We start from the raw sequence: 17,639 nt of genomic DNA on the forward strand, positions 1-17,639 counted from the left end.
TTGCAGAGGGGTCTCGGGGAGGAGATGAGCCAGTCAGGGTGTGATGTAGCAATGATGAAAAATACAACTTTCCTCTAGTTCCTAAATGCTTCCTTCCCCCCACCCCATCCCCACTATCATCATCCAAATTCTATGTTGTAAGTCTGGCTAGACCAGAGGATGTACACTGGTACAGATAGGAACTGGAAACAGGGAATCCAGAGCGGATGATCCCTTCAGGACCAGTGGTGTGAGTGGCGATAGTGGGAATGTAGAGGGAGAGTGGGTTGGAAAGGGGGAACCAATTACAAGGATCTACATGTGACCTCCTCTGGGGGACAGACAATAGAAAAGTGGGTGAAGGGAGATGTCGGATGGGGCAAGATATGTCAAAATGATAATTTATAAATTATCAAGGGCTCATGAGGGAGGGGGGCGCAGGGAGGGAAGGAAAAAATGAGGTCCTATTGCCATGGGCTTAAGTGAAGAGCAAATGTTTTGAGAATGATGAGGGCAATGAATGTACAAATGTGCTTTACACAACTGATGTATGTATGGATTGTTATAAGAGTTGTATGAAACCCTAATAAAATGATTAAAAAAAAAAGAATTTAGGGGTTAATACCAGATAAACAAAAAAGACAGTGTGAGGCAAATAAAAACTGCAGTAAAACAATATATATATAATAGCACGCTGGTTTTATTGGTGGCGGGAGAAAAAAAATTTTCATTTGTAAAAGGTATTTGCTATATTTAACTCAATAAATTCTCCTATGCTTCGTATATGTTAATTTATTTTTTCCGAATTCTTGTTTTCTTTCCTTTAAATACTACCATCCACCACAGCTGCATCTTAATCCGAAGGGGGAAGAGGAGTTTTCATCAGGCTTTGACCCAGAGGTTTCAGTCAGCTGCTACATTCTTCATGAAGACTCTAGTTCAAAGAGAAGAAGAAAGTAAAATTAAGCTTTCAAACAGACTTCTCCGGAACTTGTCAAGAGATATTTCTGTGACTGTGAAGTGTTTGTTTACAGAGCAGCGGCTCTCACGTAGCAGTGGACATTCCTATAATGCAGAACATCGCTCCTTCAGCCATATGCAAACAAAAAGGCACAAACAAGCCCCCAATAAAATGATTTCATTATTAAGCAAATAAATAACATTTTTTTCTTCTTCTAAGATTTGCCAAGTCGGTTTTCGTGTCAAACCTGTTGGTTTCAGGAACTTGAATGAAGTGAACCCCCTTTTGAAGGATGACCTTACCAACGGAGAACATGCAGCCTGCCCGTGAGCCACCGCTCCGCCAACTTCCCCGCCCCCAGTCCCTTTGAACCGCTCTCTGCTACTGGACTGCTCCACACAGGCAACTGATCGCAGGCCAACTTCCCGCGCCGCCCAATTCCACCTGGATCAGGTCGCAGTCTAGCTGGAACACCTGTGAGTGGTGCCAGAGGTGGAACTGACACAAATGGCAAGAGAAGCCCTGTGGACTCCGGCAATGTTTTAGCTTCTTGCATGAAAAAACACCGGGGCAGGGCTTTCCTGTGGGGTTTCCTGTGGTTGCAGGCCAACAGCCCGTCAGTCTGCCCAAAATAGTCTCCTGCTCAGAAAATAAAGTACTATTATCGTCACATGATGCCAGTGCGGCTGGCAGTTATCTTCATACGTATCATTTTCCTGGTTTAGAAAATTCTGCAGAGGGGTGATGGACCGAACTGCCAAAAGAAAGACTTTTGAAAATGCATCTCATCTCATGCAGAAGTAGAGTAGGGCCGGTGTCCAATGGGATTCTCCTTCTCCCTACTGCAGCCAGAGGAGCCCAGGCATGGCCCACACCCTTTCCTCGGGTAAATTTTCTAACAGGAGTTTTTAATGACGTCATGATGGCGTTGCCTCTCAAAATGAATTTTCCCTTCATTTAATTTTGAAAAAACATTACACTGTTTTAATGAAAGTTTACACAGCTAATTAAGTTCACATTAAACAATTTTAATTCATATTCTTATATGACATTGGTTACAATTTTCACAATCTATCAGCATTTTAATTATTGATACTATTCGTTCTGATGCTATAGACCTAGCTTCCCTTCTCCTTCTCATCTTTGTTTTTAGGTAAATGTTGACTGCTTCATTTTGTATAATAGTGTGACCGCGTGTGATTTGTCCTTCTGCAATTGGCTTCTTTTCAGTTGGCATAAGTCCTCCAGATTCCTCTAAGTGACGGTTGGTGGGTCCCTCAGTGTTTTCGAGGGTCAAGTAGGGTTTCATGGCATAGATGTTTGTCCATTCATTATCCCTTCATCCATTGATGGTTACTTGGGTTTGTGTCTATGTTTATTTTTCCCGCTGTTGTGACTCATTGCGGCAATGAATATAGGTATGCACATATCTGTTCGCGCCTTGCTTCTATCTCTTAGGATGGGTACCTAGTGATGGAACTGCTCCTTCATACGATATTTCCATTTCTATCTTCTTGAAGCAGCACCATGTCCTTTGCCAGTGTGTTTGTCCCACTTTGTTGTCGCCCCAGCAGAGTAGAAGAGCTCGGATTGCCCTGCCACCTGGCCAGCATTTGTTGTTTTCAGCATTTGTTGATCACTACCATTTTTGCAGGGGAGAGATGTGCACTGTCTCTTACGGACAGGCCCTCAAGGAGATGGATGGGCACTGGCTGCAGCTATGGCTGGCTCAAGCATGGGCACAGTTGTGAGGATGGCGCATAACCGAGCAGTATTTAGTGCCGTTGTACATCAGATTGCTTAGGGTTGGCACTAATCCGATGGCATCTAGCGATAACAACAGGAAATGATTCTGAACTTCTTTTCATCTGCTTGAATGTCCTGATTGCTGAAAAGTCTGGCCATGCCCTTTGCATTTTTTAAAAAAATTAGATCGTCTTTTTGTGGTTGAGGTGTTCGAGTTTTCTATATATTTGAGAGATTAGACCCTTATCAGATATGTAGTTGCCCAAGATTTTTTTCCTATACATTCTCATTTTATTCATATGGGAAAGTCTTTTGACGTACATAAATACCTTTTTAGGAGGTCCTATTGTGCTTCATGTATTTTCAGTTGTGTTTGACAGGCTAGTTATACCACAAATCAGGTCCCTTAGTCTTGTCCCTACATTATCTTGTAGATTTAGCTGTACTATCTAGGTCTTTGATTGGTACTGAGTGATTTTCTGTGCATGGTGTTATCTATCCTGATTCCTTTTCAAAATGAACTTCCGTATTGATGTCAGGAAACCAAAATGTGTGTGTCACATTATGTTCATCAACCATGCGATTCAAAGGCAGCATCCAGGCACAACGGAAATCTGTCAGACCACTAAAACGGTAAGGTTTTAACTTATCAGGAGAGTTTTCACTGTACAATTATTTGGTGTGAATAAACTCCACTGACCAAGGGCGGTGACTTACAATTTACACTAAAGTAGTATTTATCTCTTTTCCAAAAATCCTTTTGCACACCCCAAATGGATGTCATCAAGTTCATGTGGACTGATGGCAAGCCCATGCCTCCAGGTTTCAATGGCTGAGTTTGGGGAAGTAGATTGCCAGGACTTTGTTCCAAGGCTCCTCAGGATGAACTGGAACCACCGACCTTTCAGTTAGCAGCTGAGTGTTAACTAGCTGCACCATCCTTAGACTTTGAAATTTTGTATGAGATATATAAAATATATGTAAGAAACTAATGGGAGATTAAGAGGATTGAGGGCTTGCTCAACCCTCATTTACCTTTAAAAGGGATTCAATTATAAGTATATGAGTACACTGAGCCTATTTTGGAAGTGCACATTCAACCTTGCACAATGCAAAATTGCTGATGTTCTTATATGTACTTAGTTTTTCCTTAAAAATTGTCATGGAGACAATAATGAATCATTTGGTTCCTTCTTAACGTGCTACAGTAAAATGCCCAGAGTTGAGATATATGTCTTTTGTGGCAGTGTAGGCAGTAGGTCACATCTATTTAATTGATGAGGTCTTATATAAAGCTCAAAGAAAAAGCCAACAATAAAAAGAAAAGTGGGTCACACTGACTAGCTCGCTAGACTCAGACATCCATTAGCACCAGGCTTCCACTCCAGGCAGACTACAACACAAGGGGCTAAAAGCTAAAAACTAGAAGAAATTCTGGCCTCACTTGGGATGATGGAACTAATTTTTAAGCAATGGTGAAGCTTTGGGGAAGTGGTAGTAGATATAAAGCTTTAGGATAGCAGTATCAAACAGAAATAAAATGCAAGACATTAAGTAATTGTTAATGTCCTAGTTGTTGGATGCCGTCCAATGGATTCTGACTCAAAGTGACCCTATGTAAGGGCAGAACTGCCCCACAATGTTCCCTGCACTGTAATCTTCACAAGAATCATGCCTTGTCTCCCTCAGAGCGGCTGGGGGCTATGAATCGCTCTGTCTGCTGACAAGTGCTTAATGAAATCACATTTTAAAAACAGTAAAAGTAAATAAGTGAAGTTCATTTTAATAATTTTTTATTTACTCCAGGACAACCACAATATTGTCATTTCAGCATGTAATCCATAGAGAACTTTATTGAGATGTTTTCTCTTCCTTCGGTTCTAAATCTTTGAGAAGTGGTGTGTATCTTTCAACTACAGTTCCTATCAATAGATAACCACATTTCAAGTGCTCCATGGGCCTAGTAGGTTTGAAATCTGAGAGCATCACTTAATGGGAGCAAAGCACACCACGGGGAACAGCATTAGGAGGTGGAGGAGCTGAAACGTGGAACTGAGTGCAACTCCTTACAAAGTCTTTGCAGTGACTTACACCAAAAGCTGTCATGGAGAGATTCTAATTATTAAAACACACACACACACACACACACACACACACACACACACACACCAAGCAAACATTTCAAAAGCACTGGAAATAATGACAAAATACAAATGTTATCAAAGATGTACACTGGTACAGATAGGAACTGGAATCACAGGGAATCCAGGGTGGAAGATCCCTTCAGGACCAGTGCTAAGAGTGGCGATACTGGAGGGTGGGATGGAAAGGGGGAACTGATTACAAAGATTTACATATAACCTCCTCCCTGGGGGACGGACAGTGGAGAAGTGGGTGAAGGGAGACATCGGACACTGTAAGATATGATAAAATAATAATTTATAAATTATCAAGGGTTCAAGAGGGGGCGGGGAGAGAGGGGGAAAATGAGGAGCTGATGCCAGGGGCTTAAGGGGAAAGCAAATGTTTTGAGAATGATGAGGAAAACGAATGTACAAATGTGCTTTACATAATTGATGTATGTATGGATTGTGATAAGAGTTGTATGAGCCCCTAATAAAACGACTAAAAAAAAAGAAATGTTATCAAAGATAGCCAAAGTGCTTTCTACTGCACATATATTATTAAGTCAGGTCTTTGTCTATCAGGTTAAGATGCCTCAGATCACTCCCATTATTCCTTACCCATTTAGTTTTATTATTTTCCTTCCCATTGAAGATGATTTTCAGATAGCAACTCTCTTTCTTCAACTCTGAGAGAAGCCTTCCAGGCAAAAAGCAGACATCACAAAACTTACATTTCAACAAGAAACCATGTTATCATCCCATCCCTGAGAAGATATCAGGAAACTTCATTTTCATTTTTAAAAAAGCATTATAATTAATTAAATCATAGACATAAACTTTGACCTTTATTTAAACATTGGTGTTTATTCAGTTCTTGGTTTTCCCACGTCAGCACTTCCACTGGTGAAGGGAGGGCGCAGACCAAAAAAGGGGGATGCGGACAGCACGCGTAGGGAGAGATTTCCTGGAAAAGGAGTTTGTAACGACAACTGTAATCTGAAATAACTCATGTCTGCCAGTTTGAAACAGCAGGGTTTTTGTTAATTCTATTATCACAAAAAGTAAAAACAAAAAAATTCTTTTTAAGTTCTGGAAAGGCACAAGAGTCGAAATAGCTAATCCCTACTGGAAAAGTTATATAGTATTTAGGATTTAAAACAGTTTGTATCTGAAACTGGACTTGAAACCTGCATAGGCAATAAGAAAGGATGGCACTTCCCAAGAGCGTGGCGGGCATGTGCACTAAGCCGCCGCTGTGGAAGGGCGCCTGGGGTTCAAGGCATGGTGTGTGCAGAAGCGGAGCTCAAGAACTCCACTGTCTGGGGATAAATCCAGCAACTTTTGCAATGAATTTGAAGCTCCTCCTGAAACAATGGGGTCGACCGGACTTTTAAGCCAGGGATTATTGATATATATTCAGTTTTGCAAAAATAACTTCAGAAAGGTGTTAGTGAAATTACTCTGGGGATGATGAGAGGAGAAGTCAGGAAGGAAAAAAAAATGGTTGAGAGGTCATCCTAACTGCTCACCATATGGATCAAAGCCGAAGCCGGGGCATGCTGCCAACTGCATGAAAAATTTGGAAAGCGCGGCAACAATGATACGCAATAAGAAAGAAACGATAGAAATCCACGAGAATTAAATGCGAACAGCATCTTTGGCGACACCGAAACCATTTCACCATGCCCACTTTACCTTTTCAGTGCTCGCTCCGCGCCCGGGGCGGTTGGTAAAACTGCTGGGTCGGCCGCGTGGATCGCTTTGGCTGGCCATCACCTCCTCTGCGGAACTCCAGCGTTTGGTCATAGGTGCCTTCTTCCTATTTACAAACAGCAGTGATTTAACAAGTTCAACACACCTCCACGTTTACGAAGTTCAATATATGTTATGATATTCTTTTTTAAGCTGCCCTGAGAATCACATCTGCCAAGTTTTGCCATAGAGGAAGGCAAAGGGAGGGGGCAGGCAAGAAGGCAGGAGCATTGTTGAAGCTAGTTTTGGTTCTTGGTAAAGAAACTCATTGTCAAACTCAAGGTCATCGAGTCAATTCCGACTCTTATCGACCCTATAGGACATAGTACATCTGGCCCCTGTGAGTTTCTGAAACAGCAACTCTTTGGGGGAGTAGAAAATCTCTTCTTTCTCCTGAGGAGGGGCTGGTGGTTTCAAACTGCTGACCTTGCGGGTAGCGCCCAAGGTGTAACCTTGATGCCACCAGGGCTCCTTTCTTGGTAAAAGATAAATGGAATGTCTAGTGATTAGACTCCAATTTAATCCCCAAAAAGGAAATTATCTCAAAATAATACTAAGCATATCTCACCAAATGATTTGACAGAAGGCGGTGAAAACAGAGAGGAGCAAATGTTGTAATACAAATATTCTTCAATATTTGGGGTTCTAAATATTTCTAGGTTTCTATCATGGGAAATGGGTTTCGATAAGATGTGGAAAAAGAAGTCGGAGTGTCAGCTGTATGTCCTCATCTGATGAAAATTCCACTGTGGTTAAAAACCTTAATATCTAGAGGCAGGGAAAAAATGTTGGGTTGAGATGAAAGGGAAAAGTATAATTTACATATACAGAAAGCTTCATGCAACACAGAGAGATCACCACAGTAAGACACAAAATGATTTTCTTCTCATTTCCCCGCCTTGCTGAGGGCGTCGATCTACCAGCTCAAGGAATAGCATGGGGAAATTAGGATAAGCAGATTAAAACAGCAGAAGAGTAGAGTTAATTATAATATTTGAGAAGGTCTTAAAAGCAACAGAAATGTAGCCAAAAGCCACAGTGGTTTCTTACTGAGTGCTGCCACCCTGTTATTTTGGTGTTTTTAAATTAATACAGCTATAAGTATGTTTCTTAGAGAGAGGGAAAAAAACTGGTTTTCAATTTTGTTTATGAAAGAGACATCATCTATTTCACTACATATTTTAAATGCCCACTGAATTTCAGAGCACGGTAATTTGCATGATTTGAGAAATTCATCCTATCTCTTCTTCCTCTTCACTTTATCTTTGAATCTTCTTTCCCCTCCGACTCCTTGCCACTGATCCTATTAATAGCACAGGAAATTTTATGAAAGACTGAGGTCTATTCTTTACATTTTTACTGATCTAACAACTGCAATTTGGCCTGATGGAAACAGAACGATCCTAACATCACCTCATCAAATCCATTAGTGAGCGGTGGTATTTTATACTTGGCATGGACATAATTCTCATTACTAAGCACCCTCCACAGTATTCTTAAGAAAGAGCTATTATTTCTACTTTATATAAAGCCCAGGGTTCCTTTGTGACTTTGCCCTAATATTTCTAAGGCAAACACAGATTTGGAATTCAAACACTGCTACTAAAATCTTTAAATCTCAGATTGCATGTAAAAAGAGTACTAAGCTGGTAGTCAAAAATGAGTGATAGTGCTTAAGGCACAATCAGTTCCTGAATAAGAGAATGGTGAAACTGGCAATGATGTAATATGTACATTAAATGTTATGATTTAAGTACATTCTACAGCCTCTCTCCCTGTACGACTTTCAATCAATCTCAAAATGTTTAGATGCATTGTTATGAAGGGTATAATGTGATAAAGCAATTAAAATGCAAGAAGAAATACACAACAGTGTTTAGGGAAGGAGAGATTTGTGTTTTCTTATTCTGGTCACTGCTCTGAAGGATCATCATCAAATATCATAGCTACATTTTAAAAGGAGCTATTTAATTTTATGACAAATGACAACAGCTGATGCTCTGCCTATGGGCTGAGAAGAATGGGAATCTATTTGGTACTGCAGGAGATGAAGTGACTATCTTAGGAATTGGAATGGACCGTTACTGTTCGCCACCTCTAGCCACAACACCTACTGGGGCATCCAATCAGGTGCACTACCAATGAAACGCCCGGGGAAGCCAGAGGAGCTGGTACTTGCAGAATGAGTGAGTTGTATTTATCTAATAAATATGCCATTACTATTTGAAAAGTTGTCTCTACCATATTTAAAATAGTTACAGAAAATGTTATCCAGAGCCAATTAAGTGGGTTTATAAACATGACCAACCATGATATCTCTTTAACTTTATTTGATGTTTTCACAATCTTTTTAAGCAAAGTGGGAGCCAAAAAGATGATCCTGACAGTCAGTTCCCAGTTATTGTCAACGGCACGATCTGTGCCTTTTCAGCGTTTAAATATTCCTCCTGCAGAGCACAGCCACCACTTCTTAGAGACTAGAGCCATCCGTTTTTAGCATCAAATTACTATCTCTTTCCATTTCCTGAAACATACAGGTCAGTATATAAAGCAGTTTACTTTCCTTTGAGTCATCTTTGAATAAAATTTATACCTTGTTTCTCTTCTTGCAGTACTTTGTAACAGATTAAAAACAGAGACAGAGAGAACGAGAGACAGAGAGGGAGGGAGGAAGGGGAGGAGACAGAAAGGGAGGGAGGGAGCAAAGGTAGGAAGGAAGGAAGGAATTTCATAGCTCACAAACGTGTTTTTTAATTCTGGCCCTACTTTTGGAGCTGGAACCATCTTTGACAGTTCTGTTATGCCCTCCTGCCTCCTAAACACTAGAAATGACAAACGAGGGCTCCGAGAATCCAGAGAGGTCTGTGATTTGCCCTAAGTCACAGAGCTCATTCGTGGCCCAGGCAAGACCAGGACCATCTTATTAGATGGCTCTCAGGCCTGGGCTCTGAATAACACTTGTACTACCATCACAAACTGAAATCTTCCCATGTTATCTCCAAGTCAACTTTTGAGATTAAAACCATCTGATGGGAACTTGGATGTTTTTACTCACCTAAACTACATTATGCTATCAGATAAAATCTTGCTTTAAAATATTAATATACATTCAAAATATATCTTCTTTTCAATCCAATACTCTAATTTATATTGTTCCTTTTAATGCAAAAGTTCAAATACAGTAACCACCATGACATCAAGCATGAATCAAACAGTAAGCACACAGGCACCCCTCAGGGATGCTGTGGATTTGGTTCTGGGCTGCCCCAATAAAGTAAATATTGCAATAAATTAAGTCACACAAATTGTTGGTTTCCCAGTACATATAAGTGTGCAACAGCATTCTGAAACAGTTTGAAATATTGTGAGAATTACAAAAATATGGCACAGAGGAGAGAAGTGAGGCCACGCTTTTGGAAAAAGCACACTGATAGACTTGCTGGTACAGCGCTGCCACAAACTTTCAGTTTATAAAACACACAATATCTGCGAAAGTGTGCCTGCACATGTGAAACTGCATCACCGTGGGACCAGAAGATACACAACTTCATCTATGAAGCACATCTGACAAGACACACTGTATCCTCATTAATGCTCACTGTATCTGCAGTAAGAACAAAGACCATTATATATGCCCCAATTTATAAACATGCTGTTATTACAACAGCTGATTACAGACTGGCCACTTGGAATCTGGATCGCCTCTCTCTCGGTGGAAGGGGTGAGGCATACTGAAACAGAGGCCAGGTTCTCTATTATACTAATATTACACATACCTTAAGTCAGAACTGTAAGGTAGGAGACAGATCTGTGGTTCTCACCTAGGGAGGCTTTTGCCAACATCTAGAGGTGTTTCTGGTTGTCACAACTGGGCGGGATACATGCAACTAGTGGGTAGAGGCCAAGGTTACCGCCACACATCCTATAATGCACAGAATAGCTTCCGACAACAAAGACTCAACAGTGGGCTCAACAGCACTAATCTTGAACCAGACAAGGATGGAGAGGAACCTACCTCTTCCTGTCTGGGTACCTGGGTGTCTGGCAAAGGATTGGGCACCCTTGTCCCTTCTTTGTGGACACATCTGCCTTTGCCTCTGTCTTTAGGGCCGAAATGCTGGCCTAACACTTTTTGGATGTTTTTACTGCTAACAATACACACTGTGTTCTCTCCTGCTCCGGCTATTGCTCAGGCTGACACTGCAATGGATTGTCTTATATTAAAGTATCATTCTTTCAGCACTAGTGCATAGTCATACTTTTGGAGGAGACATTTTTCAGGTATTGGGTTAATAGGGACAGCAATTCTCTATGTAGAAAAGCTTGATATTAGCACCTGCCCTTCAGTAGTTATTTTCTTGATATTTAATTCAAATGTTGTAGGGACAGTCCCTTTATATAAATTTTGTAGAGTCAAAAGACAGCATATGAAATGTATACCATGTAAACTCACAATAATCCCTGAAATTTAGGACATTTTGAACAATGAAATACTACTAAGTACTTCTCTCCTTCCAGGATTTCCATGTAAACCACCTGGTCTGTGAATTTTCCGGCCAACTTGTGCCTAGCGCAGGGACGGGGAACATCTAGCCCGCAGGTCAGATAAGGCCCGTGAAGTCACCACCAGCTAACACCAACCCCTCAGCCAAGAGAAGCACTCCCAGCGACCATCTTAGGAGTGCGACATGTTTGACCAGTGTGGCCCCAAATTGACGTCATAAATATCTAAATGGCCCTTGGCAGAAATAAAGGTTCCCCACCCCTGGCCTAAATGGTTTATCTTGTGTAGTCAGTTGTTAGGGATAATTTTATTATAAACCAAAGTAAACAATTACTTCAAAGACAAATTTGCTTTCCTAAAACATCATGTCATTAATTCCAAAAGTTAAAAAAATTAATGGTGCATTTTATATTAATTATATCAATATTCAAGGTAGACTCAAAAAGCTGGTGGAAGAATTCCGCCAACTTTCAGTTTCTGTTTTCCATGAACTTTTGAAGCGCCCTCACATTGGAGCAGCTGCGGAGGGAAAGTAAAAGTGAAGCGGGCACCAGCCCGGTTTTCTGTGCAGATGACCAATTGACATGTGGTCCACGAAGGTTCAGAAGTACCACCAGCCCTGAGCCTGAGCTTGCCAGTTATCCTTGGTTAAAAAATGGGTTGAAATTCAGTCCTACCACAAAACAAACCTGGGAACAAAGATTGTGAAACAGAACTTTTGGAAAGAACTTAATTCAACTTACTCAGAAGCTACTGTTTGTTCCAGCAATTCATACCATAACCTAACCTAGAGCACAAATCTTCCAACTCTTAGTCTTCTCTGCCCTTCACTCTGCTTCCAAGTAAGGAGGGTGAGACACAGGCAATTCTGAGTTCCAGAGCTGGACTGGGAATCAGCTAACATCTATCAAGAAAACTTACTATTTTGGTAAATGTGACAGACCTCATTCAGATGCAACTTTATGTAGAACTCTAATATGAAACTTAGTGTATAGTATTTATACTTAGGTGTGTGAAAGAGCACACCTTGACTTTCTCTACCTTAATCCTTATTAAGCCAGAAGACCCTAATGCACAGACCACTCACTCATTCTCTTCCATTGAGTCGATGCTGACTCATAGCAACCCTATAGGACAGGGCCGAACTACCCCTGTGGGTTTTTCAGGCTGTAACTCTTTACACGAGTACCAAGTCCTGTCTACCCTCCCCTACTTCCTACTGAGTGGCTGATGGTTTTGAACTCTGGGCCTTGTGGGGAGCAGCCCAATGCAGAACCACTATGCCACCAGGGCTCCTGATGACACTAATGCACAAAAACAAAAGACAAAATAAAAAAACCTGACCTGGGTCAGCCTCTGCTGTACAATAGGGATTCATTATTAAGCCAAAAGGGTTGACTAATCAGAAAGTGAGGCTGGCGAAGAAAAGTAGAACCCAGGTCTCTGGCTGTGAAAGAACACAGACCTGGTGTCTTTGCCTTCTATCCCAGAGAAAATCCACACCTTTCTTTTGATCCCCGCCAATTAAATACCTCATCTGATCATAAAAACTCACCTTAAGTGCCTACATGGGCAGGGTGGAGTTGGCTTCCTCAGTATACATAAGAAAGAAAATGTCATATATTTTTTAAATGAGTAAAATTTTAGACTAAAACTAGCGTATTCCATTTTTGAAGCTTTCGGCAAGACTAAACTTCATTTTAGGATAAGATATAGCAGGAAAGTAGTCTCCCTTCTCCTAAGGCTCTCATGTACCACCATGCACTATCTCACACAAGGTCTTATTCAAATCCAAACAGCTTACGGCAACAAAATACATACATCAATTCAAGAAAAAAGAAAGTCTAATGACTGGGAAAACTACCAGACCTCTTCAAAACACATGGCCGGCATAACACAGCGTTCTCTGTCCTGTATCAGGCAGACGTTCAGGAGGGCGGTGGGGCAATTCAACGATGCTCCTCAGATCATCTTTTTTTTTCAATTTCAAAAAATTAACTATTTTTCAAAATGTCGGTTATTTCAGAATAATTTTACCTTTCAAAAGAATGCTCAATTTCTAAAACATATGCATCAAAGTTCTCACTCTTTTTTTATTACTTGGGATTTAATACATATAAGACATTATTTCATAGTTCAATCACTTCAAGTAGAATGTATGATTGCTAGCACAATCAGTTTCCAAACATTCTTTTTTTATATGGACTCCTTGACGTAGTCTCCCTTCCCCCGACCCCCAAACTCTCTTTCGACTTGCTGTCACAGGCGTTCATAGACAAAAAAAAAAAAACCCGGAAAAACACCTAATACAGCTTCAAGAGAAAGTGTATTATTTTTCCCATAATCACATTAAATTAAAATTGGTGATTCTGTAAGACCTTGCTATGAAATCACCCAGCAAAGGGTTTGTTTCATTCTACATTCTGCCAACTGAGACACGATTGAAAGCAACTAAACTTCAACAGGGGAGAATAACTGGATTTGTAAATGACAGGAAAAGCAAGAAGACGGGACCATCTTTTCTCTAATGTGGTGTTAAGATTTTCTTTTCTTTTCTGCTTTAATAGCAGCTATTTGCAGCAGTTTAAGCACTCGTGACAATTCCATTACACATCAAAGGGCTGCAAGCATACTTTAACTAACATAATTTAGTACCCCAAAGAAAGCAGGAACAAGGCCTTCTTTGTTAAATGACAAATGATAAAAGCTATGAATCCCTCTTTCACTCAAAATCACATCTGACTTTATCTATAACTTGGGATGAGGAAATGCACATTTTTCTACGGTGCACCTCAGATTTTACATGGTGTCTTATTTGGTCCTTGCAACAATGCATTGAATTAGTCAATCTTCAACATTTGACCGGAGAAGGAACTAAACTCCAATCTCCATACTTAGGAAACGGCCCCACTACAGTGGGTTCCCTGAACAGGCCTAATCCAAAGTTCTTTACATTGTCTCACATAACCTATAGCTTCCTTTCTGTCTCCACTTTGCATCCTCCACCCCCCCACCCAGCCCGACTCCCCCATAGCTAACTTACAGCCGATTGTAAATAACCGGCTGAGCTAGTGAAAATAGACACCATGTAATAATCATCATTGCTGAAGAACGAATGAGTTATAAAATTGTGTACCTCGCTAGAAATCATTTCCTATTTCTGCTCAAGGTTAAAAATATCCCCAAATCTTTAGTCAGTAAACCTTCCTGCTCAAAAGGACCCTAAACTGCACGGAGATTTCCTGAGGAGAGGTTCCATCATGGCTGGAATGGTTGACTCCACTTCCTTTAATCAGTCCCAGATCTGGATTCCACCACTTGCTGGACTGCAACTCAACTGCTCTTCTAGTCTCAATTTCTTCACATACAAAAGAGTTTGGTCTCATAGGTTTACTAAAAGGATATGAAGAACTTAACAAATAAAAAAACAATCTCTATGGAACTCAACAACTCTAAGTCAACATCTAATGCACACTTCAGCTAAAACTATCCAGACTCAAAGATTTTACTGGAAATCAGCGAGGGAGCCAGTCGTAAAACTACCTCTGAATTTGTACTGGGCACGAGGGAGAGAGGAGCAGCCACTAGAGAAAGTGCAGGAGCCTAGCCAAGGAGAGTAGTTCTGGCCATTTCAGTTCTCCAGAGATTCAAAGGCAATCTACAGACAAAACAAACAACTTTATCGTTCATCCTATCCATACAAGTGTTTATTATCTTTTTCCTTTTCTGAAACAATTATTTGGAAACCAGTGCAAAGGGGGTGGGGGAGGGGAGCAGGGGAACAGGACCAAAGGACTCAGTTGGAAATTGTCAATCAAAAGTTGAAGACAGCCTGTGCATAAAACATGACTTTTTAGAAGGAAGCTAAAAATAAATTAACTTGATTAACCTCTTTAAACATCCTGCCTTTAGATCAGAGCCTTAATGTTTTAATAAAATGCCATATAAAGAAAACCGCTGTGGAGAATGTTAAAAAGGCAGAAGTGTAGTAATGATGATTAATATTGCACAGTATACATGTCTGTCCTCTGCCAGTTGACAAGCTTTCAGGTCAGAGCCCGAAAATCCTCTCTGCCAAAGCAGGTGCTGGCCCACATCTGCCAATTGAGCTGGGACGCTCTGGACTCCTGTAGGCTATGTGAGCAGTGATCCAAGTGGTCGACTATTTCACTCTCTCATAATTTGTATCATTTTTGTATCTAGCATGGTAGTAACATATCTAACATAATTTTTAGGTAGGCCAATTAATTCTTTTTCTGAAGGTAATAATAATGATCACAACTCCAGACTGTTTTGTACTGAACATGCCCTCCATATGCAGTCTGTATAACTGATTGCTCCAGGCAGGCTGTGTGCTATGCTGCAGTGACCTACAAGATCCAAGGCCTAAGAAACGGAATTAGAAACAAATGTCCATGTCAGGACTGATAAAATAATGGTCAGATCTTTGTTGTTAAACATTACTGTGGACTGGCATGACGAAGGAAGCTGTGGTGTGAAATGCTTGCTGTAATTCTACTGAAGTTGCAGTATTAATAATGCAGAAATAAACCCACTGCTGATGGCTTCTGATCTCTATTGAGAGTTCAGAAGAATAAGGCTGCGAGGAAAACTTTTAAAACCGGGACTGGGGGTGGGGGTGGGGGTGTGGGGAAGGGGGGGTTCCACTTTAAAGCAGGTATAGTCCCAAAGCTACAAACATCACCATCGCATGTAGCCCCTAGTCCTACCACCCACAACTAGCACTGTTTCCATAGTGAACTATTATTATTCCTCTTTAGGGAAAAATGAAGAAGATAACAAATGTTAAAAACCTGACAGATCTAGCATGTTAGTTAATAAAAACACAGATCTAAAAAGGTGAGTTACCCCACAGTCACTGCCTCATCTACAGGTGGCCATTCTGCTTCCACTGCAAGCACTCTGGTATGGAAGCTTTCGGGCTTCCTCAGCCGGGCATCTCCCCTGCACTGCTCTGTATCTTGGACTAGAAAAAGCGAATCTGCAGCCTATAACTTCTACCTACATCCTCTAGTTGAGCCTCTTTCCTTAACGCTTCTAAATGTTCCATTAGAAACAAAAGACCGGATTCCCACAATAATTTGTCAAATACCATTATTTCTAGGAACGCCATCATCTTGATAATCTTTTCCATTACACACCAATTTTTCACAATTTGAAAAACTCTGGTAACACTTGACAGCTGAAAGGTTGGAGGTTCAAATCCACCAGCTACACCCAGCAGTCTGCTTCTGTAAATAGGAAAGCCTTGAGAACCCTGATGGCCCACGTGGGTTCATGTTGGGCTGCTGCTAACCATAAGGCCAGCAGTTCGAAAGCACCAGCTGCTCTGTGAAGAAAGACGAGGCCCTTCTACTCTCAGAAAGAGTTACAGTCTTGGAAACCCACAGTCTTGGAAACCCACGGTGCAGTTAGTTCTCTTCTGCCCTCGCGGGAGGCTATGAGTAGGAGCTGCTGTGATGGCAGTAGGTTGGGCTTGAGTTTTGGCAAACCCGTCGGGCTGTTTGCACTCTGTGCTAGCGAGTTGCTGAGTTGGAATCACCTTGACCAAAAATCATCGGGTGTTGGTTTCTTTAACCTAGTTCTCAAAATAATATTCTTAGCAAGGCCTGCCAGGCCCAGGATACGATTATTTCTTGTGCCTTAATGTTTGAGCAGCTGTGCAGTCACTGCGTGTGCACGCTGTGCTTGTCGGCAAGCATAACTCCTACAATCTTTCTTAGGTCCATTGTATTCTATATTTGCAGAAACTTTTATTTCCAATGTATGCACAAAATTGTTAAATTTAGCCCCAGTTCGAGACAGTGAAGCAATGGCAAACATTATTTTGACACAGGAGTTCACCAACGGGGTAGTCCTAATAACGAAAGAATATTGTATTCTGTTTTTGTAACTTATTTCAGTGGCTTGTTTGCTTTTTCTTGGCAGAATGGAAGAACACTACCAATTACGTGGGTTACGGTTGGACTGTAGCTAAAATGTCGTTTAATCTTGAAACTATAGAAATTGAATGAATGTACTTATATGTGGTATCTAGAACACAATGAATATTTCAATTATAACCAGGATATAACAATTGAAACAATTCCAATCTTTCCATCCCCAACCATTTTTTTTTTTTTAAACATTTTATTAGGGGCTCATACAACTGTTATCCCAATCCATACACACATCAATTGTGTAAAGCGCATTTGTACATCGTTTCTCAAAACATTTTCTCTCCATTTAAAGCCCCGACATTAGGTCCTCATTTTCCCCCTCCCTCCCCGCTCCCCCCTCCCGCATGAGCCCTTGATAGTTTATAAATTGGTATTTTGTCATATCTTGCCCTGTCCGACGTCTCCCTTCATCCACTCTTCGGTTGTCTGTCTCCCAGGGAGGAGGTCACACACAGTTCCATGTAATCGGTTCCCTCTTTCCTACCCATTCTCCCTTTACCCTCCCTGTTTTGCCACTCACACCACTGGTCCTATAGGGCTCATCCGTCCTGGATTCCCTGTATTTTCAGTTCCTATCTGTACCAGTGTACTTCCTCTGGTCTAGCCAGTCT

General features: G+C 41.0%; 1 protein-coding gene across 4 annotated transcripts in view; it reads right to left on the reverse strand.

The window, feature by feature from the left end:
• Window positions 1-657: 657 nt before the first annotated feature.
• The window catches only part of TDRD3 (tudor domain containing 3), a 124,329-nt gene continuing 107,347 nt past the window's right edge, over window positions 658-17,639 (reverse strand). For 2 of the 4 annotated variants that reach the window (XM_045287151.1, XM_045287150.1), the window contains exons 12-13: window positions 6,508-6,627; window positions 658-913 (exon numbers count right to left, since the gene is read on the reverse strand). In XM_045287151.1, coding sequence (XP_045143086.1) covers window positions 887-913; window positions 6,508-6,627 — 147 coding nt within the window. In that variant the 3' untranslated portion in view covers window positions 658-886. Of the gene's footprint in view, window positions 914-6,507; window positions 6,632-17,639 lie in introns of all 4 variants that reach the window. The other 2 variants (XM_030884718.2, XM_045287149.1) reach the window with 1 other exon arrangement.

The sequence above is a fragment of the Echinops telfairi genome, unplaced genomic scaffold, assembly GCF_000313985.2.
Source record: "Echinops telfairi isolate 266 unplaced genomic scaffold, ASM31398v2 ScPeMD7_11;HRSCAF=52, whole genome shotgun sequence".
Taxonomy (NCBI): Eukaryota; Metazoa; Chordata; class Mammalia; order Afrosoricida; family Tenrecidae; genus Echinops; species Echinops telfairi.